This window comes from Syngnathus leptorhynchus, chromosome 7 (genome assembly GCF_054491065.1).
Source record: "Syngnathus leptorhynchus isolate UIUO chromosome 7, UIUO_Slep, whole genome shotgun sequence".
NCBI classification, from domain to species: Eukaryota; Metazoa; Chordata; class Actinopteri; order Syngnathiformes; family Syngnathidae; genus Syngnathus; species Syngnathus leptorhynchus.
The window spans coordinates 4,537,708-4,564,723 of NC_141201.1; the positions used below are offsets into that span (position 1 = coordinate 4,537,708).

A 27,016-nucleotide genomic window follows, 5' to 3' on the forward strand; every position below is an offset into this window, starting at 1 on the left:
GCTGGGCCTGTCTAGGGGAACAAATCGATAGGCATCTTAAAAGCCACATTGATTGTAGGGAGGGGGAAAAACACCAAGGGGGATGGCATGATAGATAGAGACAGTCGGGGGGGGGGGGGGGGAGGAGGGAGGGGGGGAGGTGTGATAAGGGAGGAATGTTTCAAAGCGGGAAGGAGAGCGTGTTATCGAAGGGGGAGAAAAAAAAAGGGGGGGAAATGAGCTGAGCGCGACAATAATGGATGTAAATTAGAGTCATTTTAATTGTGGGAATTGGCTGTGATTGAAGGTCTGCGGGCGGCTATGTTAAGTAAACTGATTTTTCCTCTTAATCTCTGTACAGTAATCACACGCCGCGTGTATGGGATGAAATATCGTCGGTCATTGCGCTAGGCTCGCACCTGTCTTTTATCTCATGGCTGTCTAATTTTGTTTAGCTGTGCTGGAATATTCTCTGGAATTACTCAAGGTTGTAGATGATAACCGCTGCAAAGGATTTTATTGGAGGCATTTTATATATTTTTTTGTCAATGAAGCCTAATGTTTGCTGGATCAATCTTTTCAATAATTACAATTTATTTTTGTTGTTTTTTAAATATTCAATAACCCACAGCAAAAAAAAAAAAAAATCTATAGCTCATAAAATCTGTTAGCATTAACAATTCGTCAAACATGTCCACCCTGTTGAGGGTCAGGATTTGGTTCATTTATAAAAACATGGAAATTTTTGACTCATCTATTTAATCGCGCAAATGCAAAGTTCATTTTAAAATCTCTGATTTTCAGGGGTGAAATGGAGACATCTCAAAGAACAGTCCAAAAAAATGTAAGCATTAAATCGAAATTGTACACCTGGACCTGCGGTGTAAATCCTGTGCCCTTTAAATGCTACTTAACATTGAAAAAGAGAGGAAGGATTAGCAGATAAAGGCGCAAACCTTTAAGTTTCGGATTGACCCTCACATACATGACACGCATGTCCGTATAGTAAAAATGCATGAGAGAAAACAAAACCGAAAGATGACGAGCGGGGGGGGGGAACAAGGGAAATCGACAGAGAAAAGATGAGCAGGCGACTACGAGTGCGTAAATAGAGTTTTAACGTGCGGCGGGAAAGGAAATTCGCCGTGGGATTGCCGAGGTAAACAAGACAGCCGGGCTTGGGTGGAGATGCTAATAAAACAGAGCTGTTCTTATCAGCTGAGCAGATGGCCGAACCCATCACATCTCCTCAAACAGGACCTAAGCCATCAGCATTCTAATGAAATTATTTATGATCGCAGATTACGCCCCAAACCTTCAGCATACAACGTCGCGTTTACCTTCCCCCCCCCCCTCCCCCTCCCACTCAAGAAAAAAAAAAATGACAGGCTTTATGGTAGGAGGCAGGATATATGAGGTAGTGTGCTGCTGTGTTTATGGAGAAAAGACGAAGACGGAACGGGAAGTCTGGCGAACACACACACTTTGTTGGTGCTCGCAGGGGAGACGGGAAGGACGGACAAACAAACGAGAGCAAGTGTGTAACTGGTGGTTTGTTTTAGAGGGCATGTGGGGACCGGGGAGGGGGGGGGCGCCCCGCCGCCTCTCGTCCCTGACGTCTGACCCCTCTGACCCCGAGTCCCTCCCCTGACAGGGGGGGGGGGGGGCGGCTGCTTAACCGGCTTAGCCCGGGTCACACACCTTGACCAAGGGCACAACCGGCCTGTACACCACCCGCCCCGCCTCCCGCTCCCCAGATGCCCAATCGTATCATTGCTCCTCTCACCGGGGTCCCCCGACCTGGAATAAGGCCGTGCGCCAGAGTGCATGATGGGAAGCAGCGGAGGGTGAGAGGATGGATGAAATCAAGGAGATTGGAAGTGGGAGAGATACTCCTGGGGTGGGGGGGGGGTTGTAGAAAGGGGATAAATGGGGAAAAGAGAAGAGAGGAAGGATGCTCGGACCAGGGAGGAGAGGAGAATTGATCTGGGAATGGTTAGTATGCATCCCCCACTCCCCCCCCCCCCCTTCCTTAACCCCCCCCCCCCCTTGCCCTCCCTCCTCGCCTCTCTCCTCTCCCATCAGTCAGTGAGGACTGCGAGTGTGTTGTGGACCACTGCCCGGATGCCTCATACATATTAAAACCCCCTTGCTATTATTTATATCATGTCTCTCCTTCCCCCCTGCTCGCTGCCCTCCTCCACCTCGTGCTCCTCATCCTCCTCCTCCTCCTCCTTCCTCCTCTTCTTCTTCTTTTCCTCCTTCTCATCCCGGTACATACGAACATGCACGCGCAGGGCACGCAAACAATGACATACACAATGGTATTAAAAACAGGCTGTCTAGCCGTACACATGCACTTGAATGATCTGGGTCTCTCCTCACGTCGCCATCACCCCCCTCCCCTTCCAGCGCGCGCCACATCCTATACCTGAATTTTATGTCTGAGCCTGACTCATCCTCTCAATTGCTGCGTCTGCTTCTCATCTCCTCCTCTCTGTCTGATCTCTGTCTCCAATCCCTCCCTCCTGCCGGTGATGGAGTGATAGTATTCGCGTATGTCTTAAGCCCCCCCCCCCCCCCTCCCAACACCTCTCCCCCCCCCCCCCCTACTCCTCCGTTGCCCCATCACCGTAAAGCCCATAAGGTCCTGTTTGTCTCTCGATGTTGTCTCCAATACTTCCAAGGGGCGATGGGATTTTGTATCTTTCAGTGGAGCAGAGGTGAACTTATTGTCCTTCTGTAAAATGGAAAAAAAAAAAATCATTCCCCGTCCAGGGAGATGTGTGAAATCCAGGTTCATCCCACAAACCATGTCCATCTCAAACCTCTTGATGAAAACTTTAAATGTTTAAAGAGAATGAATAAGTCAGTTCAGAATCAAAAGGAAGTCAAACTCAACTTCTGCGCCCTCTTTTTTGCTGCCTAATGAAGGGAATTAATTCTGTGTATTTTTTATCTTGTGGAAATAGACCTTTTAATACTCTGCACAGGAGCTGGGCATTTAAAGAAAATCCATTGCTCTAATTTCAAAATTGGTTTACATGTGAATGAAAATTTATAAGGTCATTGCCCTTTGCGATGACGCTGCTCAGTCCAAATAGGATTTAATTATTGGGAAATATTCAGTACTCAGTTGCCATCCAACATTGATCACAATATTAAGTGTGATTTTTTATTTTTCTTTAACCTGATGAATTTCGACTCAAATTAGATTAACTAACATTATTGACAGCTTTTTTTGCTAACACGTTTAAAACGGATAAACATAGATTCTAAAACAAAATATTCAAAATGTATCCTCATGACAGTAAGTGTTGCTTTCAGTGTCATAGACTAGATTTTAGCGGCGAAAATTGAGTTTTACTTTGAGACCCTGCCCTGAAACCTTTTAAGACTAGCATCTGAGTTGCTAAAGCTAGCAAAGCTAACTGCTATTCTCATCCATTTTTCTCACCAATACATAGGGCGGCTAATAAAATTATTGATAAAAATAATTGATCAATATATGAATATTTTCAAATAAAATGTTGGAGTGTCTTGATTGTGTCTAAAAAGAGATTTCTGATTGGATCACGTCACTCGCTAGCCCCGGCGTAGCGGCGCCATGATACCCTCAGACTCGCACAGATATACGAAGCCTGTGTTGCCTCTTTGAGGCAGTAGATTGGGGGTAAAAAAAAAAAAAAGGATGTCAGAGACTCCCAACACATATCCCCATCACTGTTTGCACCTTAGCGGCGTGGCTGCTTTTTCGGCGGCTGTCCTTGAGGGGCCTGCTAAAGCTCCCATAAAGCCCGCAGTAAATGGCTCTAATCCGGTAATAAATGGCAGTGTCCTACAGACAAGGGTGTGAGGCTGCTGCAGCCACGCCGTTATCAGATGGAATCCTATTGGCACGCACAATCACACGCACACACCTTCACAAATGTAATGGAAACCCAGTGTACATCACACACACATTTCCACGCTCAAGTGTCGGGCCCGGTGGCACCTGCTCCGATTGTGCCGCTTTTATGGATGCCATGCAAGAGCGGCGCCATTATTGCCTTTAAATGATTGGAGATTTGACTATGATGTATTGTGATGATGGGATCACGCCGGGTGCTATGAGCTCTTTATGCCTGCCGGGATGGACTGCCAGAAGCGACTAAATGAAGGAGCAGGGTGGGATGTCGGAGTGGAAGAAGAAGAATAGTGATGCGACCTCCGGAGATACTTAGAGTTCAACCGTTTTTAATCAGCAGATACAATTGATTTTTATCTGGCTTGGTTATTTGAGTAATACCGTCGTCACTCGCTCCTCTGAGACTCGGAATGTGTACGGGAGGTCGTACAAGCGCCACACACCTTGTTGAATTGTAACCCACAGCAAGGTTTTCATTTTCCTGTCATAACATATATTGATTTCTCTTGGTGGCGCTTGTGTTCAGTGTGTGTTTTTTTGTTTTGCTTTTTGTGAACAATCGTGTGTGTCCGCCCTCAGGTGGAGCTGACGGGCAGCAGCGTGTTCGACTACATCCACCCGGCCGACCACGTGGAGATGGCCGAGCGGCTGGGGATCAGGCCCCACTTACGGGCGGAGGCCGGCTGCCAAGTGGGACCCGAGAGCGCGCCCTCAAGTTCCGCCTCCGCTTCCTCCCTGGCCGGCACGCCCGAACCCAGCGGTACGCCACCGAAAGGCGCCGAGCGAGATGAACGTCCGTGATTAATCTGGCGCTCTGTAATCCTCAGCAGCGCCATCCAGTCCTCACTCTTCTGCTGATGAACCTCCCGATCGCGGATTCTTCATTCGCATGAAGTCCACGCTCACCAAGAGAGGGCTGCACGTCAAATCGTCCGGATACAAGGTCGCTGGTTATTTCTTCGATACACTGCACCACACTGGGAACTTCATTAGGCACACAAAACAAAATCTGCACAGCTGGCGTATTCATTTAACAATATCAAAGTCAAAAGTTTTACAATGTACTTTATTTACCAAACATCACACTGTTAAAATCAATTTTCTCTGCGTTAGCATCTGTCATAATTTTAGTCTTTTGGTGAAAAGGGTTTGACTTATTTCGGTACATGTTTTTTTTACACGTAAAGTTTTTAATGGCATACATAGCAAATGCTATCATGAGCATACTTTTCAAACCCAAAGACCCCAAGTAAAGATGCCAAAAATAAGATCTAAACTCAAAAACCAACTATAAAAGACCACATATAACCTGAATTGAAATCAAAATGCTCTTTTTGTGCCTGCAGGATAAAACTGCATTCAGTTTTTTTATTGCGATGGACTGATGACACAATAAACCTGACTTGGGACTATTTGGCAGTTGACCTTGTTTTTATAAGCCAATGTAATCTACCCATGCATTTCCTATTGCTGGAGTCTATCACAGCTGAGTCACACTCCGGACAATACGTAGGTGCTAGTCAATTGCAGGGTGTGTTCTAGACGAAACACACGTTCACTCTAGTGAAGCTAACATGCATGTTTTTACCCGGTTCAAAAAAAAAAAATCATAAAAACACAAAGGCAACATTCAAAGTCAAAACTGATCATTTTGATTGTGCAATTGTACCTAATGCCGTGTCCTCTGTGTCCTTGTTGGGTTTTTTTTTGCATGAAGGAATAACAACCAGTGCCTTGTCACTTTGTTTTGCTCTGCTAGTGTTTCACAGCAGTGTCAAGATGGTCGTTTTCACCGTGTTTTATTGCTTTGACCTTATTTCACACTGAATAGCTGCGCGCCCGCCTTTTATTGCTCCGCAAAGCCAGAGCTGCTGCATTCTTTTTTTTTTTTTTTTAAATGGGTTTCTATTCACTAGTTTGGATCCAATCGTATTAGCATGTGTTAATTGTTTTCCTCTTGTTTCGTGTGTGTGTGTGTGTGTGTGTGTGTGTGTGTGTGTTTGAATGATCAGGTGATTCACGTGACGGGTAGAATCCGCTATCGGCTCGCGATCGTCCCCGGCTCAGCGCGTTCCATGCCCCGGCCGTTGGGGATGGTGGCACTGGCGCACACGCTTCCGCCTTCCACGCTCAACGAGGTCCGCATGGAGAGTCACATGTTTGTCTTCAGGGTCAACATGGACCTGCAGGTCACGTACTGCGAGAACAGGTGAAGTGTCTTCGTAGTTATTTCACCTGTAATTGCCCCCTTGTGATAATCAAAGTGTGGCGAGAGTACTGCTGGTGGTACATGGGCTCCCTCTAGTGGTATGTAAAAGTATCACGTGATTAATGTTCAAACTGCTCGTAATGTTAGTTGTTTTGATTTAGTACAAGTCAGTATAAGTGCATTTGTATTCCTGGATGCTCTGCTTTGGAGATGATTGATTTAGAAAAATAATTAATTGCGTTTATTTTCCACTCAATATTACAATTGCAATTTCAAATAATTTTTTTCAGATCCTCTTTGCTCTTGTTAGTCGACTGACTGACCGATTGTGTGTATTTGCAGGATATCTGACTACATGGACCTGACGCCCGCAGAGGTGGTGGGACGCACTTGTTACCATTTCATCTATGTAGAGGATCTGGAGAACTTGAGGCAAAGCCACGAAGACTGTGAGTGTCCTCGCACATACTTTTCAAGGAGTGCCTGTTGAGTCCATTCTGTTCCGGTGTCATTGGCGCCCTCTAGTGTCACCCTCAGGAACTGTCCGTTACAACAATTTGGCATTTTTGGAAAATCTGGCATTTTTATTTCGCGATTAACATCGTAGAGTGACTCGGCCCACGTTTAAGGCTTTTCCTCCTCAGTGTTGCGGAAAGGCCAGGTGGTGACGGGCTACTACCGCTGGCTCCAGAAGCGAGGCGGCTACCTGTGGATCCAGTCCACCGCCACCGTGTCCATAAATCACAAAGCACCCCACGAGCGCAACGTCATCTGGGTCAACTGCGTCATCAGGTCAGTTTGGAGCGCAAAGCGAAGCACCACGCTGTGTTCACACGAGCTTTGAAGGCAAGAGTGATGGAATGAGGTTTGACGGAGTCCAACGGCTGATGAGGGTACCTGTAAAATGTTGGAGACATGAAAGAAAACGCATCATCGGGGCCCATTAAAGTTGATGGGTTAAGCGCTGACAGATATTCAATGGTGAAAAATGCCAAAAGGTACTCATCTGCGGCCTTGGCGTTATCACCTGCATCTGATCACAATACAAGAGCTGGAGATGTTATTCCTAAAAAAAGTCTATTTCATCCCTGTAACATTCACACGGCACTTCAAAATAGGATGTATGTAAATAACGATTAAATTAGCATGCATTGCATATAAAAGTTAACAAAAAATTGGAGGTAAATGTTTAAAAGCGGGTAATTATAAAAAGGTCAAATTTAAAGTGCTGTACTTGAAAAGTAAATACGATCCAAAAAGTTTTACTGTAGTGTTTATTTCTAGAATACTCAAAGGAATCTTTTTTCTCCAATAGATTTTCATAGTTTGGTAAATTCTTTAGTGTAATCTTGATTTCATTATTTTTTAATGGATTGATTTACTAATTTATTCATTTGTGTAATTTTCATTTCTATGTCATTTATGTAAGAGGTCTCATGTGAGGTATACTGGAATCAATCAAGTTCATTTCTTTTTCATTTCTTACCTCGTTATATACATTTTTATGTACTGTATCATCTGATATTTATTATTTTTTATTCATTTTTTTTCCTTTTTAAACAGAATTCCATTTTATGTATATTATGTGAACCTACACCTTTCCATATTAAAAAAAAAAAATCATTTTAGCAATGTGATGAAACCTTCATGTAAAGAGGTCTCACATGAGGCGTGAGTATAAATATGTAGACGGCCACTTTTGCTATTAGGTAATTATTTTGAAATCAATTACGCAACGTTTAATGTCAGACTGTCAGAAGGAAGGACACACTTATTACACAAACATTAGACCACAGCTTAAGCTCAATAATAAATCCCTCACTTTTATTTCCCTTTTCTACACACATTCATTAGGAAACACACACACACACACACGCGCGCCAAGTGCATAATACCGTGTTGAGTCGGCGGAGCAGTCAGACAAAAACAAGAGAAGGCTGAATGTCGATGCTAATTGGGCTGAGGCCGTATAATTACGACCAACCGATGTCAGAATTTTGGGGCTTGAATAGTGTTTTAGTTAATTAGCGCTGTAATTACAAGAGCTCATTAACTTCTCCAACAGCCTCGTCTATTTGGGAGAAAAGCGTGGCTCTTGCTAGGTGGGCTCTGTGTGTGCTTCTCACGTGTCACTGTTTGAGGCCCGCTTGTGATGTTGATGTGACAAAAGCGGCCTACTTATAAGAGCTTGTTGCAAAAGTGATTACTCCCTTAAATTGCCGTCTCCTCTCCGTCTTTGTTTATTTATTTTTTTTCATGGCTTATATTCATTTGGATTTTCCTTTACGCCAGCAGTCGAACGGAGCTGCCCGACACTCCTCTAGATCTGCTGCAGCTGCCGGAGAGCGTTAGAGCCGAGCGACTTCGAGTGAGCTCCCCTCCCACAAACACCTCCCCGCAGGGCCGAGGTAGGACATTGCAACATCCCATAATACTTTTATTGAGACAAATCTTATTTTCCAGCGTATACCACCGCAACATGTAAAAGCAAACAAAATGGATAACCCAGAGATATTGTACCATTCCATTACAATTCATGCTCCGCCTCAGGCTCCCAGCCAGCAAAGAGCTCAGCGGGGAAGAACGACCCTGACACGAAAACCAGAGAGAAGTTCACCACCGCCGCCGTCCAATCCGAGAGCAGGAGGAAACGCCCGCTGAGGTCCGAGCCCGAGGGCGCCCCCCCTGAGAGCCGCCGCCGTCTGGAGGAGCTGCGGCACGCCGAGGAGAGCGTCTCGGCCTCCTCGGACCTGGCCAGCGAAAGCGAGGGTGAGGAGGAGGACGAGGAGGAAGACGAGGAGCCCGAGTGGGAGCAGGGGGAAGACGGTGACAAACTGAAACAAGAAGACGGCGGCGGGAAGCCGAGCAGGGGGGCGGACGCCCCGACGAGAGGCGACAGAGGAGGGCGGGTGCACAACGGGCGAGCTGTGATCCAGCAGCTAAAAAGCGTGGTGACCCCGTCCGCCAGCATCAAGACTGAACACGAGGCTCTGGCCACCGGGGGGCGCTGGGGCTCTCACAGCAGCCAGCCCCAGCCCTCTCACGCACACACCCCCTCCAGCAGCCTCAACGGCGACAGCCCCAATACCCCGTTGCCGGACTCCTCCTCCAGCAGCGAAGCCCCTCCGAAAGGCCTCTTCACCCCTCCCTCCCCGGCCTTGTCACCCGTCATGCCCGTGTCGTCCCCCCTGCCGCGTGAGGAGCGAGCCGCGCCTGGGGCGGTCGGTCGGGGCGGCGGGCCGGGCGGCGGCCCCGACTTGGAGCTCCTCCAGAGACTTGCCGCGGGGGGCGCAGCGGGACGGGTCCTGTTCCACCCCCTGGCCCTGGGACCCCAAGGACCCCAGAGCCTGTATGCCCCCAGCACCATCCGCTACGCTCCCCCCGAGCTCCCCCCCACCCACCACCACGGCGTCGGACACGGAGACGGGCTGCAGCTGCGCTCAGACCACCACAAGGGACCCCCGCCGGCCTTCTTCCCTCACCTGCAGCGATTGGCCGGCTTGCCGCCCTTCAGCGGCTTCTCCCCTTCGGACAGCCCCTTCTCCTCCGGACTGCCGTTCTGTATGAACGGATTGCGGGGGGCCGCCGGCTCCGAGGAGGACTGAGATGAGGAGGGGAAAAAAAAAAAAAGATGTTGAAGTGTGCAAGTGTCAGGACATTAAGCCTCTGAGGACGTCGCTAATTGGACTTGAACGACCACGATGTTAAAAGTGTGACAAGTCGCCGCTGGGGGAACGTTTCTATCGCCGCCGGACAGGCTGACAGCGACTCTTGGAAACTAAAAAAGAATACAAAAAATAATAATCAGATGGCTTCTGATTGGAGCTCCCTGGAGACTTTTGCAAGAAAATAATCAACTCGCCGGACCACTTCTGCGTTTCTTCCACTCAGAGAAGCCATATTGTAAATAGAGACAACAACCATGATGACCCTCAGCTCACACAGCAAGGCCCCCCCCCACCCCCGCCCATTCTCAACCATCACCCCAATTAACCCAATTAACCCTCTCACAGTTAAAAAAAAAAAGAAAAAAAAAAGACACTTGTTGGAGTGGATTTTTATTACTGCAGTATTATATAATTAATCTCTTTTGGGGTGACATTTTGATTCTAGGGGTTCCTTCAAAATGAATGGAGGTGATTTTTGTATTCTAATTCAAAATCGTTACAAAAAAAAAGGAGTCATATTAATTAAAAGCACATTGTTGGGGACAAACATATAATAATAATAATACACCCAGACATTCCATCATATATAAGGGAGGAAATGCAATTGAAACTAAATGCTTTTTTTCTTGAGGATTAATGTGTCATAATGTTTGTGTATGAAAGCCATCATTTCAATTGTGTTGTTTCCACATAAGAAACTCTAAAAACATTTGGGTAAAAAAAAAAAAAAAAAAGCACTTTGGGTTTTGTATTAAATGATCCACAAAACGACAACAAACCCCCAAAGTTGGGTCAAATTGACCCAAGTAGCGGTCAGTCCATTTTGACCCAAATTGGGTTATCTTTGACCCTCCCTCCCTCCCTCCCTAAAAAAAATTAATTGGTTTGTACCGAAACAAAAAACAAAAGTAGCAGCCACTCACTTTTTTTGACCCAACTGTTTTTAGAATGAGGCAATAAAATAATCATTTAGAGGGAAATTGTCTGAAAAATAATAAGGTAAAAAAAAATTCAAATTATGGGTCAAAAAGGGACTTTGGGGTTTCTACAAAACAACCCCAAAAATTGGATAGTGTTCACCCCATAATTGGGTCAATTTTTAAATTATGACAGGTTGCATCCTATTTTTTTTAATCATTTTAAAAGGTGGAAAACATTTTATTTTCAGTCTTTTTTTTTTTTTTTAGCACTTAACTGAAAATTCAAACTGGAAGCACTTCACGCAGCTTAACGCGGTCCTGTTAAAACAGAAAACAACGCAAGAGCGCTCGCAATATCGTAGCCGCTCGGCCGTGCAGCCGAGGGAATAAATAGTCATTGATGAAGTAACGGAGCATAAAAACGGGTCATAAAATGACAGCCATTAAAGTCACAGTCGGGTCAGGAGACACTTTCGGTGTCAGTCGACTGGGGAATAAAAGCCCCATCCGTCACTTTTACATGTGCTGGGGTTTCACTTGAATAGAAGAGGTAAAAAAAAAAAAAAAAAAGAAACTTCAAGTCATTTTCACTGATAGTTTTTACAAAAAAAAAAAAAAAGGACCCAGCCAGAACAGCTATAAAACTGTGAACAATGTGATGAGATTTAAATGATTCTTTAAATCTTCACCTAGTTTGAATACTAGTATAAAAATGAAGCCTATTTGAATTCTTCAGCACTTTGAAAGCCTGCAAATAAATATGTAAAGTTACACTTATGTTCATTTTATCTGCTGTGGTCGAAAAATGTCATGCCTGTTTGTCTTTTTTTTTTTTTTTTTCCTTCTTCTTCTTTCCCCACTTCTCAATTGTGCTGAAATATACAAATTCAGAAAATGTGAACAATGTTTGACATAATGCACTTGTCATATGAGTGAGCACACAGATTCTGGGAGTGTGTGTGTGCGTGCGTGCGTGCGTGCGTGTGTGTGTGTGTGTGTGTGTGTGTGTGTGTGTGTGTGTGTGTGTGTGTGTGTGTGTGTGTGTGTGTGTGTGTGTGTGTGTGTGTGTGTCTGTGTGTGCGCGCGTGTCATTTTTAATTGAATTAAATAGCTAACCTTTTGCCTATCACTGTGAATCTAACGTTATCCTCGCATCCTTGTGAATACTCCAGCCGCTTATCGAACAAAATGAATAATGTAAAGAGAAAAAAAAACGAGAAGCAGTGATACAGATGACAATAACAATAAAATATTCCAGTCACTAGAGGAGCTCGCTCAGTCTCTTCTCTGGCGTTATTTGTTATGTCGTTGTTTTGATTTTCTGTGCAAATGAGTTTATGATTGGTTTTGTTTTTTTTTCTTCTGTGGATGGGCACAGGTTTGGCTTGTCAGTTGTTGCATCATTCATCATGTTGTTCATAAACATCAATCTGAGCACTTAACTTATAAAATGCTTATAAACACACACACACACACACACATCTGTAACATAGCATGTCTGAGCCAACATAAAATGCAGATAATAATAATAATTGAATGTTATATTTTTATTTTTAATTACACAAGTTATTTGAGGCACTTTTTATATTTTACTAAAATACTTAATCATTTACAAATATTAATATAATGAAATAAAAAATAAAAAGAACTACTTATGTATGTTTTACAAGGGTAAATAAGGTGTCAAATTTCTAATCTAATCAAATATATTCTATACATAGAATTGTTTTCTAAACATAAATCTTTGCTTTCAATGTTCAAAAATCATTTTATGTCAAGTTTTATGTCACACTTAGACATACATTTGTCTTCTGTCTTTAGTGGTAGCATAATTTGTACATTTTTGTACAGATATTTAGTTTGTTTTGTAGAAATTTTATACACTCACTTTACACTCCTTTTCTTTTTTACCTGAATCACTTCTGATGTTTCACGACATCAAGGTAGTGATGGCCATGGACTGTGGACAAAAAAAAAAAAAAAAAGCTAACTACACTAAATTATATATTGTGCTGCCCATCAACTGAACAGTGTGTTTATTTCACACTCTCACAAATTAAAAAGAAAAAAAGTAAAGTTAAAAAGAAAAAAAAACAACAACCTTTGGGAGCAAATATGAAAGGCTGCTTCTATCTTGGAAATATTCTATACAAATTGTGTCCGCTGGAGGAGACAGAACACTCCACGAAGCATAATACTGTGCTATATTTCTATATGGGAAACAAAAGTATTCAATTTTGACACAAAGCCACACGGTGGGAATTGCTAGATTCAACAAAGACTAAATGGGTTCAGAAATGAAGACAAAAACACAATATGGATGTACGAACGTTTGTCTTCTGAGAGATCATACGCAGGCGTGCCTTGCTGATGCTTGCCAGTGTGTGTGTGTGTGTGTGTGTGTGTGTGTGTGTCCATGCACACGTCTATGCATGTGTGAGATGTCTGAAGCAGCCCCAGGGAGGGGCTCTGACATTGAAGACGGGTTAAATCCTGTTTTACATTCAAGTGGCAGGCCCAAGTTCATTAGAGTGAGGATCATTCCTCCTCAAGACCAAAGGAAGCGCATACTAAACAAGAGCAGTTGTTGGGGAGAAAATGCCATTGTACGTGCTAAAGCGGATGTATGGAGTGTACACTGGGGAATGTATGCATGCTTTTGTTTTGCCTTTATCGTTTTATTCTGCTGCTTTTCGTATAGGTGTAGACAACATTTGCACAGCTGAAATGTACACAAATAACATTATGGCCACAGAAAGAAAATAGCCTAAAATGTTGTAAATAGCTTCATAAAAATATATGATAATGCCAAGTAAAAAGAAAAAAAAATACTTCTTTTTTTTTTCTCTTTCTTATTTGTTTCATTCACGCAATTGAAATACATAAACCCTACCAAACCTTATCAAGTAGCGAGTAAAAAATTCAGTGTTGATTTTCGTTAGCCTGCTAACAGCGATTCCCTTTGAATGTTAGCATTAAGCTAACACATTTTAAGACAGTTATGTTGTTTTGAATAAACAATGTGTAAATCTTGTTAAACATTGAGTTTAACATCAAATTTCAAATGGGATTTAAATGCTTGAAGCTTCTTTTTTTAAGACTTGCTCCCTATCAACCGAGCTTCGGCAAGTATAAAAGGAAAGAAAAGTCAGTGTTGTAAAGTGGTGCAAATACCCCTAAATGGCTGCATGTTTGTAGTTTTCCATTATGTTTAGATGCCACAAGATGGTGGGGCAAAGCACCAAAGCAGAGAGGATCATAAAAGATCTACACAATGCATATTGCATCTAATATATGATGCAAGGAGGAAGAAAACATCTGTCACAGCTGGTCTGTGATCCATACTGGTGGCATTTATCACCTTAGCACACTTGAGAAATCTCCTCTCAAGAAGACGCATGTGAGGCGGCGCCATTTGCAACTTGAACTTCGAGGCTCTTTTTCTGAGTGAACCTGTGCGCTGGAGGTCGCAGATGGACGCTGTTTGTCAGTGAGCATGCGTCTCTCGCCTGTAGGCGCCCTGCCCTTTCGAGGCGCCAGGCCTCGCCACCCCGCTGCATGCCAAGCAGACTCGTGCGCTCACATGCAGAGGGAGACGAGTAAGAAAAGAAAATGAAAAGGACCAGTAAGATGAGGAGGAGATGAACGAGACTCAGAGGATAAAACCTTACTTTCAACCCGAGTTGAGTTTTTTCTAACCCTAGTTTGAAATCCTGCCTTTTAAACACTAGTTTGAAACCCTAACCCTAGTTTCAAACCCTACTTTGAAACCCTAACCCTAGTTTTAACCCTACTTTGAAAACCTAACCCTAGTTGAAACCCTAGTTTGAAACCCTAACCCTAGTTTCGAACCCTACTTTGAAACCCTAACCCTAGTTTTAACCCTACTTTGAAAACCTAACCCTAGTTGAAACCCTAGTTTGAAACCCTAACCGTAGTTTCGAACCCTACTTTGAAACCCTAACCCTAGTTTTAACCCTACTTTGAAAACCTAACCCTAGTTGAAACCCTAGTTTGAAACCTTAACCCTAGTTTTAAACACTACTTTCAAATCATAACCCATATTTTAAACCCTAGTTTGAAACACTAGTTTGAAACTTGAAACGAAAAAAAATACAGTTTATTAGGCCTCTTACTTGAAAAAAAATGAGCATGTATAGCGAGGCTTTTTAAAAAAAAAATAATAATAATATATATATATATGAATCACTTATAAAAAAAATATGATAATATATATTATCATATATATATATATATATATATAGAGAGAGAGAGAGAGAGAGAGAGAGAGAGAGAGAGAGAGAGAGAGAGAGAGAGAGAATAGACTTCACTGGAGTTTCTATATATATATATATATATATATAATATATATATATATAATATTTTTTAAACCCCAAGCCCACTTTGAAACCCAGCCCTGCTTGAGTTTCAGTAACACAGCCACGATTGAAGTTGACAGAGGAAGGCAACCGAAGGTGAATTTAGACAGCGGAGCGTCCATGCCCAAGCAATATCACGGCCATTCGCCCTCGCCGAGTCGGTGCGTTATCACAAACCAGACCCTTGCACCCCTCTTCCTTTAGCCACCCTCCCCCCACGCCGATAGCACAAGGCAGTTGATATATTCATGCATGCAGATGATGGCCTAGCCTCATTATAAAAATTACACATGTACAGCATACATGCTGCTTCTCATACATTGGATCTGAGAGTGTGTCTTCTCTCATTTTTACAGTATGTGAAGGGGCGGAGAAGGGGGGGAAGGGGGGGCGTCCTGCCTACGGGATCAATCTCGATGTTGTTCATTTGTACTTTTTATTTCCAAGATAAAAAGAAGAATGTCACTTGTCATGTTGGAATTGTAATCCCACCCCTTCGTTTGACTTTAAAACTGAACCTCACTTGAATCGTGAAAACAAAACAAGAAACGATCACTTTGGCTCGTGTCATGTTTTATTTCACCGTCTGACGTGTACCGGTCAGTAAACAATAAATACAAATAAACCTTAGACGCCAACCTCCAATTGAGGTGCAATACTTTGCCAATTGTGATTCAAGCCTATATTAACAGTTGCCACTCGGGCGATGAACAAAGTGCTAAGATTGTTTGAAAATAAAATGATTACAACCACAGTAAAAAAAAAAAAGTTGCTGTAAGCCCTTGTTGAATCACATTTACAAATCTATTTTTTTTAAAAGCCCAAGCTGATACATGCAAACATCAAATAGAAACAGTCTAGTAAACATAATTGCACGAACAGCATACTATTAGGTATGACTGTACAGTGTACCTAATGTTGTAGCCTGAGAGTGGAGATAATGTTGCGTGGGATAAATGGTGTATAAAAAAAAAAAAAAAATTAAAAAGGTGCCATGTTATTGAAGTCCATTGTTGGCTTTGGCCCTTTTAACGCCCACTTTTAGGTTCGCTCGTCGTGAGTTTGCATTCAAACGCGAAGATACACACAATCACACACACTGGAAGCCGTCTACTTCTCAGGGCCCTTGGCGTCCCCATCCTCGGTGTTGTGGTGCCTCCTGTCTCGGGTCGAACCTCGGTAGCTTCTGTGCTCTCGCCTATCGCGGCACTCCTGGCACTCTTCACCCTCGTCGTTGTCGTCGTCATCCTCGTGGATGATCTCCACCTCCAGCCGGCCGATGTAGAGGGATACGGCGCACAGCCAGAAGAGAACCACGCTGCTCACCACCGCCCCGTGGATCAGCAGGGCGGGCACGGACAGCAACATCAGCCTGCGCAGGGTCATCAGGCTGCCCACGTAGGAGGCGGCGCCAAAGGAGATGCAGGTGCCGCCCAGGATGAAGAAGGCTGTAGGAAAACAAAAATAGCACTTAAGTGTCGTTTTTATCATATTATAATTGAACAAAAGTAAGATTCTTTCGATAATTGCTAGGCTTACTTACCATATGCTGCCTCTCGTCCCACTTCGCTCTGCACAAAGGCGATGACGCCGATTCCGGTTGCAAGCAGACCATTTCGGAACCAGGAAAGGAAACCTGCAAAACAATTCAATTTGAAAAAAAAAATTAATCTAGCAATTTAATGTTACTATTTCACTGGAGTTTCTTTCAACAACTGTCAAAGGGAACAAACTTGACACAAAAATGGCACTGATGAACTAAAGTTATCAAATGAAGGTAACTAAGGTTAAACTGTCATGTATTTTGGGTTCATCCTGAATTATCTCCAACTTTTTCTGAGTAATGTATTTTTCTCATTGAATACTTTTGGGAGAATTGACCGCTCCCTTCAGAACACGGAAGTAGGAATAATACCAGTACAGATTTTCCGCCACTTTGATTTCTTGTCATGAAATGTTTGCGAGCTTAAATGTCTGCACAGCTTTTAGTGTGTATTTTGCTACATTACCCGTTTCGTGAGACTTCCTCAGCATCTGCCAAGAGTGGGAAAGAAAAAAGCAAATTTCAACTAACAACCAATTAAATACGGAAACTAGTAAAGATAGGTTGCCTACCAAAGCGTCCGCCTTGTCGAGTTCTGTGAGCTGGTACTGCTGCGTCGGTAGCTCCGGTGCCCGGTTCTTCCCCCACGGCCCCTTCTCTGTGAGTTGCCGCCGCGTGGTGCCCTGCAACCCACCGTCGGGTGGTCTCGGCAGCCTCGCCACGACACGGGATAAATGTGACGCGACCATGGGCAACTGACGCCGCATGAACAACCGCAGAAAGGCCATCACATCGCTCGTAAGAGAACCGCCAAATTCGAATGCGCTTAAGATTGGGGCAAAAACAAAAGTATCAACACAACCCCGTGTCGAACTTTGAACTCTGACGGAGTCAACGACCAATCGGGAGGAGGCAGCCAATAGGGTGCGTAGAATCTGCGCAGCGCCCTCTAGGGTCGAAAAGAGAAGACAACAAAGAATAAAGTTGCAAGTCGCGGAATAAAACACACGGTGGAGCCAAAAAGTCAAACCTGGCATCTGAACTGGGGTGTCTTACACTTTTTAATATCCATTTTTGATCGAGATTATGTGAGATATTTTTTTTGTACTTGTATGTCTTCAATTACGTAATTGAACATTGACTTCCTGAGGGTCTTTTGTCTTTTTTAGAGAGACCTTTGGGACTTTGAAACAACTCATATTTGATTGTTCAGTGTGAGGAGAAGCTCTATTTGTGTGTGTTATTTCCAAACGCCAAAGCTTTGATGTAATTTACAGCTGTTTTTGAGCTTGCTCTCACGCTACCGTTCCCTCACACAATGGAACAGCAGGTGTTTGTAAACACAACACATGTTCACAATTGGTAACAGGGATTCTTCAGCCTCGGAATATAAATTTGTTTGCTCAACAATTTGAAGACCTATGGTGATTTGTCTTGTTTGCTAGGTAAGCATTGCAAATGTTCTCAATTGCCTTACCTTAATAAATAAAAGATCCTCTTTTTGTCACGTACATGGAATTTGACCTCTGACTCTGACCTCACAGCGAACTAAACTCGGTTTGCACTGACATGAAATTCAAGATACTGCTGTTTTTTTTTTTAAAGCTGTCAATGAAATTGGGGTTGGAGTAACACTCCATTATAAAATATATTTTGTGATTATGCTGGAGATGGTGCAATCATTCCTAATGCTGTGCATACAATATCTTGTATCAACAATATCTATCTTGTAGACCACTAGGAGACCCTGTCCCAAAAAAAAAAAAAAGGACCAAGTCAGCAACCCTTTGGCCTTCCACCTTCCTTTGACTCTCTGTTGTCCTCTCAGCTTCATTCTAGTGGTGTGAAGAGTAGTGGGGGAGATGGAGACGAGGAGGAGGAGGAGGAGATGAATACGTGCAGAGCTGCACTACTCTGGATGCTCGAGCCAGCTGCGTAGGGAGCGCTGAGCTTGCATGGCAAAGACTCAATAACAGGAAGAAAAAAAAAAATCCAACAAGGAAGAGAAGCAAATTTAACAACTAGGGCTGCGACTACTTAGGTTAAAGATGAAAACTCTCCAAGTCATAAATTCTGTCAAAGCATGCATAGTAAGGGCACAATGGGAGACAGGATGTAAAAACTCAACGGGATTATTTAATAATGCAGGTGTTTCAATGTGCATGCTTGCAAACTTGTTTTTTCCTTCATTTTATGATTTGATTTTTACAGCTCGGATGTCTCTGACATGACGGCCACCTGCATCCTGCCTAAAGGTAATTTACATAACATCATTTTCCATACTGCTATGTAACTTTATTCCAAAAAAAATAAAAGTATTCTGCAAACAAGAGCAATTTATATTTCCTCCTAATTCATGGCAATTTGAAACAATTGATCAACAGAACATACTCTTATCGGAATCTATGTGTAGGTAGGTTGATGCTCAGGTTGCATGGCAGAATGATATCAATATGTGTCCCTAATCCCAACGGGTAAAACAATAATCCTCCCGAATCGGATTTGACCTCATTCGCCCTCGCTGTTCATTTTGCATACAAGCAAACGTAAGCAATAAATCATCTTGCAAACATGAAAAATAAATCCAAACTAGTTCATTTATAAGGTGGTGATCGATTTAAGTGTAATTTTGCAAAACGTACTCATTTTTGTGTTACATATTGTGGTGTGCTTTTATATTGAATTTTGGATGACACGATTAAGTAAAGTGAATTTATTGGGAATAAATGTGGGTAGTTTTATACTATTCGCGGTGGGCGGTACGTGTTATGGTAGCGAGCGTTTTTTTTTTTTTTTTTTTTTAGTCGGCGACTGGTGCTCACATGGCCCACGCGCGTGGTGACAAGAGGGAGTGGACATGGTAGTTGGGGGGAGTTGGGGGAGGGAAGATGAGAAGACAACCTCGAGTCCACTTGCAGAGAAACACGTACAGTCGATGCATCCCGGCCGGGTGATTTTGCATCTCGTGGACTCGTTTTGTTTCATCACTTGGTTTGCACGATTTGAATGGAAGTGCGGAGGAAAGGAACGAGGACGCTGCGCTGCGCTGACTGGAGGAGACGATTCCGGAAATAACATGCGTACACGCAGCTCGTCACGTACGCTCGCTCGCTCATGAGTAGATTTACATGGCTGTGGTAAGTGGTAGCTCATCCGGATGATCGCTTTCGCTTGAAACATTTTTATTTTCATTTTCAACTCTAAAATATTCTTAAATTGCACTGAAACTATAAATGTATTTATTGCATGCATTTTAAGGAATAACCTGATCACCCAAACTTATTGAGCCATATGTTGTGCATATTTAAACGAAATGTTGTTTAAAGGCTAACTGACTAGTGTCTTTTTTTTATTTTTTTATTTTTATTTAAACAATTGAGTGACAATATAAACGGATGAACGACTTAAGTAGAAAAGATTGATGAAAATAAGATTGTTTTATGAGCATCTAGTTGTGTAGTGACAATAATGCGTCTTAAGGTTCCAAAGACATAAATAGATTATAGAAAGAAAGCTGGCAAATAAAAACAGTAACTTCACCTATAAACTGTGCTTTTATTGCATGCTCTATGATAAATGACCTATGCTGTGCTATTAATAGACCTAAAGTGTCTCATTTTACTCTTCACAGATACACAAGACAGCCTCAAAACGTTACCGAGAATAATGCCAGCATCTCTTCGGCGTAGTTCTCCTGTTCAGAGAAACAGATGACGGTTGTCGCCAAAGCAGGAAAAACAAGGCTCGGACATGAAAGTGCTTGCATCAGAGCTCCTCTCCGTCAGACGACCCAGCGGCTCAGCTAAAAGATGAAGGGCGGACGTGGGCTACGTGCACATTCAGCGCATGAAGAGATGAAATGGAGACTTTGGGAGGCACGGATCTCTTAAAGCCAACCTCTGCCTCTTGCAAATCCGTTTCAGCGTGTCAGGAAAGGAGGATCGGCGTTCAGAAGCTCGCTCTTACGCTCGCTGAGATTGTGCACGCGCACCCGAGCGACATGGGGATCAACGACCTGCGCCGTGTGCTGGTAGGGGGTCCGACCGCCGACGAGTTTCTGGCGGGTCTAGCCTCCCAAAGCGACCCGCGTGGACTCACCACCCCGAGCAAACAATGCAGAACCGGCGTGCCGCTCTACAACGGTGGCGTTGCCTCTCTATCCGTGGAAGGAACCCCCGAGGGCGCTTTGGCCCACACGCCAAACCCGGCACAGATGAAGGGGCCCCCCGGCCCCCTCACCAGCAGAGCTTGTCTGTTAGAGAATGCGGCGGACCCTGCTCTGAAAAGGAGGATCAATAATGACCTAAGAGCTAGACAGCAACAACAAAAGAAAAGAGGCGGGGAGAACCGGGATTTGGGTTCTGAGACTCTTACCGGGTCAGCGGGGCAAGGGGATCCCGTGGATGCGGTTTTTACCTCGGTGGAGTCTGACTCGAAGCGAAGGAGATTGGCTGACGGAAGTATCGCTCACAACTTCTCAGGTGGCAGTAAGGGTTGCTATGGTGACCAGCTGAGTAGTAGCCAGTGTGTCACTCCCCACACACCCGTTAGCGCTACAGCCCCCCAGCACAACTTATATCAGACGGCCACCTTCGACCCCAGTCAGACCTCCCCGGTGGAGACCGACGGAATCCCAACACCTCCGCCATCAGACGTCTTGTCGGCCGAGCGTGTCGCTCTTCAGTACATCGTTCCCTGCATGAAGTACTACGGCATTTGCGTTAAGGACAATTTTCTCGGCCCGGTCTTGGGCGAGCGAGTATTGGAAGAGGTCGAAGTCTTAAATCAGAAGGGAAAATTCCGAGGCGGCCAGCTGGTGAGCCAGAGGGGCATTCCCTCTCGAAGCATCCGAGGCGACCAGATCGCCTGGGTGGAAGGACACGAACCCGAGTGTAAGCACATCGGAAGTCTGATGTCATTTATTGACGAGGCTATCATGTATAGTGCGGCCAATGGACAGCTGGGCGACTGTGTCATCAACGGACGCACAAAGGTGAGAGATGATCCGGGGTTCGGTCACGTCTCTTACATATTTACTTCCCCATAATCATATTTGAAGATGAGATTTAACAGCGGGTCGATATTTTTCTTCACATAAGCCTTCAGCTTACTTTTAGGCTTGCCCCAACCAGTGCCCACATCATGCTGGCACCCAGAGGAAGAAAAATGCACGTGAAACACTATCGCTTCGAAATCGGCCCAGCTATCTGTGGCTTTGAAGGCAACGCTATCCTTTGAGTCCATTTCCTTCCCTTTGAGACTTATTTTTGCACTTTAGTTGACTATGAAGTTTAAAAAAAAACCTAATAATGTGATGTCATTTTTCTGGAAATATCAGTCTGTCAAAGTTGTACTGCTTTTGTACTCTTGTACTCCCATTGGAACATTTCCCCTCAAGGTTGTTACTTAACTCATTCACTATTAATGACGGCTAAAGACGTCAAAGGACTTGAATGGAAGTGAATGTCTTAAGTGTAGATTGTGCCTCGAGGGATTCCTACTTAGCTAACATTTTCTTAATGCCTCTGGATTTGAACTGTGTTATGGTCCGTTTAACATCCATCCAATTTTTTTATTTTTTTTTCAACCGCTTATCCAAGGTTAGGTGGTTTTATACATGACCTCATTTAGTGTATTATTAACTTTGGTAGATTGCCAAGTTTCCACAACGCCCTTGTGAAAGACTACATAAGACATTGTCGCGATAGAAATTTGGTAGAAGAAGCGAGGGGCAGAATCGGGGCGGGAGTCAGGATCCATTTTGAAAACCGGATTTTAACACTTCTGCACCCAATGCAATTTTTTTTTTTCCAAACTTGGCTTCTTCACTGCTCTGTCATCAGAGCATATCACTTTTTTTTTTTTTTGCCAGAGGGGGTTTCCTTGGTAACAAGCCAATACAAACTGAGCTCTATGTTGTCTGAAAGATTTGCAAAAACATGAGCAGCAGCAGTGTCATATCAATATGCATATGCCCAAACTCTCAGTCAACAGGACCAAGGTCTATCTGTGTGTTTTCTTCTTCTTTTTTTTTTTTTTCCCCCCATCATGTGAAAGCAGTTTTGCGGTATTTTTAGTTAAGGAGCCATGCAGCAAAATCTGTGGCGCTGACGAGAGCGTCTGCTGCAGCAGCTCGTCCTCAGATGCCCTTTTTTTCTCGCTGCTCAGCGGTGCCACCATTGCGGGCCAACAGTTGTTACACAACTCTCAGCTACAGATGTTGACTGTCGTTTTGTTTTGATTTAAGCTCCGTCCTTTTATGTTGCTGTCCGAGGACTGATACATCCTCAAACGAGCAAATCGTTTATTATTTTTAAACACGCACACAATAGAGCAAATGTCCTCTCTTTTGTTCTTGTGCAGAACATGCATCGTCTGCCAAACCGGCCGCCACCGGATAGGATCGGGCATGCGGCTGGCACACGCTAGGCTTGAATCTGTAAGGGCCACGCGTTGCTCCATGCTAATTAGACTTTAATTTACTGCGGGCAGCGATTGCGGCCGAGATGTGACGTGGGCTGAGGACTGTAGATAGAATCGTGGCGTGCCGTGTCACGCTGCGTGACGTTTGTTTGCATAAGCGTTTGTGTGCTCGGGTTCCTCTGGGTCACTCGGGTGCATGTGTGACAATGAAATCGATTTAGCTGGACTACTTCTTATATTTTGAAAACAGATATCTGTACTTTTTTAGGCCTTACTTTATCAAGACTTTGGATCAGAGTACGTGACGTGAAGTTTCAGTTCAACACCAATTAGGAGAATGGATGATGGATAAACCCAAACGAAGGCCACGGGGAGTTCACTAGTGGCACAAATTGAAAGTCACTTGTCTGGGAATGAGAAACATGAGTGGGATGCCCTCAGGTCCCGCCTCACTGACAGGTGGCGGTTGCGCTGGAAATCTTTGTTTTGATTTCCTCAGGGTGTCAACTCTTGTAGCACAGCATCGACGACGTTGTTAAGCGAGCCGAGTCGAATCGATAATCGCAACTGCGCGGAACCTGTTAGTCGTGAATGACGCACGACTTGCAGTTCATGTGATGATGGCGTTTGACAGTTATTAGCCACGAAATGGAAAATGAAGATAATAACATCTGCAGCCAATTGGCACTATTGAATTAAAATGGACTCTGGTCTCAAAACAATTATATTTTCTATCTATCATCATTCAGCATCTCTCTCCGCTGCCAGCCAGCAAAACAATAGTTGAGAAACTGCCGAGTCAGCGGAGATGTTTAGAAATCTTCGAAACATGATATTGTTTCATTTAGCCCGCATTCACGCTAAAGTTTTCACATCACAGAACGCTTTAAGGTTATTATAAGCACTTTGGCGTCGGAATGCACATCGAAGAGTTACGCAGGTTCGCTCTCTCGAGCTGCTTTCGCCGGTTCGGACGCACGGGCGTCAAGTGGGGGAAATACCAGCGTGAGACCATTGTTTCCATTGTGGATTTCAATGTGTCGATAATAGCGTTGACCACTTGCTGACCTTTCTCATAGTTCTATGCTTTTTGGCATGAAGGAAACCTCACTGGCCACAACATTACACCTGAAAATAAATTTATTCATTCAACAAATCTAATCATCCCATTTTTTTTTTTTTTTTTGTCGTAGGCCATGGTTGCCTGTTACCCGGGTAAAGGTGCGGGATATGTCCGCCATGTGGATAACCCGAATGGTGATGGCCGCTGCATCACGTGTATCTACTATCTCAACAAAAACTGGGATGTGAAGGTATGAAAATGAAGAAAACAGCCACAAAGGGAGTTTTGAAATAGACTATAGATGCCACAAAAATGGCAGTAAAGCACTTAAAATGGAGCGGATCATTCGAAAAAAAAATGTTGTATGACAACGTGCGGGATCTGGAGTGGTAAGGTATCGAGTTAGGATGTCTGTTTGGATCGGTTGCCATCGCTAACAACGCAGATAAAGAATAATCAGCAAAGTATCAACCCATCTTGCACAATCATGAACCCGTGATTACATAGACAATTTATTCTGTAGCTAAATGTTAGCTGAGTAAAAATATTAGCCATGTCATAATAAAATGAAATGAGCGGTTTGTACAAATGGTCAAAACTCATCTTTTGGGAATTATATTCAATAAATGTTAGCAAATGAAGATGGAAAGTGAATGAACACAATAAAAAAAAAAAAATATATATATATAATCACAGACACAAGGAGGAGTGCTGCAGATCTTCCCCGAAGGCAAAAAAGTGGTCGCAAACATCGAACCCTGGTTTGACCGTCTTCTCATCTTCTGGTCCGATCGCCGCAACCCGCACGAAGTCAAACCCGCCTACGCCACTCGGTAAGTTTCGACTTGCAAATCTTTACGACCGATAATTTCATTCACGTCACTGAACGTCATCTGTGCTGGGGGGCGAGGTGGGGTCAAAGGGAGGAAGTATGTGTTTCCTGAAGGGAGGGGGGCATACCGATGGAGAGGAAGGTTCAATTGCAGGGCTCGTGCTGGCGAGACACACACACACACACACACACACACACACACACACACACACACACACGAGAGACAGGAATAAACAAAGCAGCCCCACAGGAGTGAACTCATAATCCAAATCTTGTTTGTCTTTCAGCTACGCCATCACAGTTTGGTACTTTGATGCTAAGGAGCGAGCCGAAGCGAAAGAGAAATACAAGCTAGGTGAGCTAAAAAAAAAAAAAAATTCCCCTTGTTAATGGTCTCTTAAGTCACTCGTGTTAAATTGTGACAAATGTTCTCTTCCTCTGCGTCCATAGCAACGGGACAGAAAGGTGTTCAAGTGCCTGTCAGTCAAAACAGCAGGACATGAATCCCCCGCTAATCACCGGAGAGGGAGCATGAAAGCACCGTCTGGGTTCTTAATGGATACTATAAAAGGAGTTAAGGGAGTTAAACCGTCACTGGCTCGTGCAGAACCAACCGTGCTGCTCTTATAAAGGTCAGCCCGTGCTCCCCCTCTCCCCTCCTGTGGAAAATGAAACCTTCCTGTTCTTTGGACATCTCATGGAATCCTCAAAGAGGACGATTAACTGGAAGAAAATGCCTATTTTTTTTTTTTTTTTTTACTTTGTCAGTAATGTGAGGAATCCCCTTTCCCCGCCCAATTCAAACTAGAACATTCTGACGCTAATCAAAGAGACACAACGTTTTGTCCCCTGCGGTGACTTCTTGCTTACATGTGAAATTGCCACTATGGAGAACTTTGACGACTTGACAGTGAGGAGAAGATGGTACTTGTCCGACGCAGTACTCACCATCCTCACAAAATGGAAAAGTCATTGGACTCGAAGGTGGCCTAAGCATTTGGTTTTCTCTCGATTCGATTCAATGGCAGTCTTACAGAGTTCCAACATGAGGAAAAATGTTCACTCTACATTCAGAAATGACGCCGCTTCATAGCCTCAAAAACAGGGTTTCTTGTTGATGTGTGTGTGTGTGTGTGTGTGTGTGTGTGTGTGTGTGTGTGTGTGTGTGTGTACGTGTACGTGTACGTGTGTGTGTGTGTACGTGTACGTGTGTGTGTACGCGTGTGTGTGCATATACGTGCGAATCCATGTACGTGCTGACTCTAACACAACGGGAAAAGAACAAAACGTAGGTGTGTATCAGATCCTGAAAGATAATACAAAGATAACTATAGTTAGAATAAAAAAACAAAATGTTTTAATATATTTCTTGAGTTTCCATTAGTGTTTACATTTTGACAAAAAAAGTTCCTAGTCCATCAATAATCTTCAGATATAATACTCATTTAAAAAGCTTATTTCAGAAACCAAATAATACCCAATAAAACGTTTTCAGTAGTTAATATTAATGTACTGCATTCCGAAAATAATTTGAAAAATGCGTGCCATCCACAGTGAATAACCAAATAAGGTAACCAAAATGACCAACAAAGAGCATGTATGACTTTGGTTTGATTACTTAATATTGGATATTTGCATGTGCTGGTGGGTTGATATGCTAATTATGATTAGCATGACTCTTATTTTCTTATATAATAACAATAGTAAGCACGGGGCTGAGCACACGCAAATTGTTTGAGTGTGTGTGTGTGTGTGTGTGTGTGTGTGTGTTGTGTGACTTTTTTAATGAGTATTTGCACACATGATAGATCTACTGTCTTGACGAAGGTCACAATTGTTTGTTAGCCAGGTTAAAAAGGTAACTTTACAACAACAACAACAACAAAGCACTTTATTGAGTCGATTGAATGAGTGTTTGTAGATAAAAATAAAAAAATAAAAAAAAGACTCAACCCTAACTGGCTGTTGTAGTTGATGAAAATGCAATAATGCCTGTTTTTTGTTTTTAACGCTTGACAACAATAAAAAAAACTATGAAATTCTGTGAAAATAAGAAAAATACAAATTAAATGCATACTAATAATGCCTCCATT

General features: G+C 43.5%; 3 protein-coding genes across 15 annotated transcripts in view; 2 read left to right on the forward strand and 1 right to left on the reverse strand.

Moving 5' to 3' along the window:
• npas1 (neuronal PAS domain protein 1) overlaps nt 1–12,278 on the forward strand; it is a 61,593-nt gene extending 49,315 nt beyond the window's left edge. For 10 of the 13 annotated variants that reach the window (XM_085916298.1, XM_085916299.1, XM_085916300.1 and 7 more), the window contains 7 exons: nt 4,466–4,646; nt 4,714–4,829; nt 5,899–6,095; nt 6,438–6,544; nt 6,740–6,887; nt 8,388–8,503; nt 8,646–12,278. In XM_085916298.1, coding sequence (XP_085772424.1) covers nt 4,466–4,646; nt 4,714–4,829; nt 5,899–6,095; nt 6,438–6,544; nt 6,740–6,887; nt 8,388–8,503; nt 8,646–9,700 — 1,920 coding nt within the window. In that variant the 3' untranslated portion in view covers nt 9,701–12,278. The remainder of the gene's footprint in view (nt 1–4,465; nt 4,647–4,713; nt 4,830–5,898; nt 6,096–6,437; nt 6,545–6,739; nt 6,888–8,387; nt 8,504–8,645) is intronic. The other 3 variants (XM_085916306.1, XM_085916305.1, XM_085916307.1) reach the window with 3 other exon arrangements.
• A 3,340-nt stretch (nt 12,279–15,618) lies between these two features.
• Nucleotides 15,619–17,517, reverse strand: tmem160 (transmembrane protein 160). Its single transcript, XM_085917325.1, has 4 exons — nt 17,178–17,517; nt 17,072–17,096; nt 16,606–16,698; nt 15,619–16,510 (listed from the first exon to the last, which is right to left on the reverse strand). The coding sequence occupies exons 1-4, from the start codon at nt 17,391–17,393 to the stop codon at nt 16,173–16,175; spliced, it is 672 nt and encodes a 223-aa protein (XP_085773451.1). The 5' UTR covers nt 17,394–17,517; the 3' UTR covers nt 15,619–16,172.
• Nucleotides 17,518–19,490: 1,973 nt separating this feature from the next.
• On the forward strand, nt 19,491–27,005 carry egln2 (egl-9 family hypoxia-inducible factor 2). Its single transcript, XM_085916888.1, has 6 exons — nt 19,491–19,742; nt 20,237–21,598; nt 24,222–24,341; nt 24,788–24,924; nt 25,211–25,278; nt 25,374–27,005. The coding sequence occupies exons 2-6, from the start codon at nt 20,465–20,467 to the stop codon at nt 25,424–25,426; spliced, it is 1,512 nt and encodes a 503-aa protein (XP_085773014.1). The 5' UTR covers nt 19,491–19,742; nt 20,237–20,464; the 3' UTR covers nt 25,427–27,005.
• The last annotated feature ends 11 nt before the right edge of the window (nt 27,006–27,016 follow it).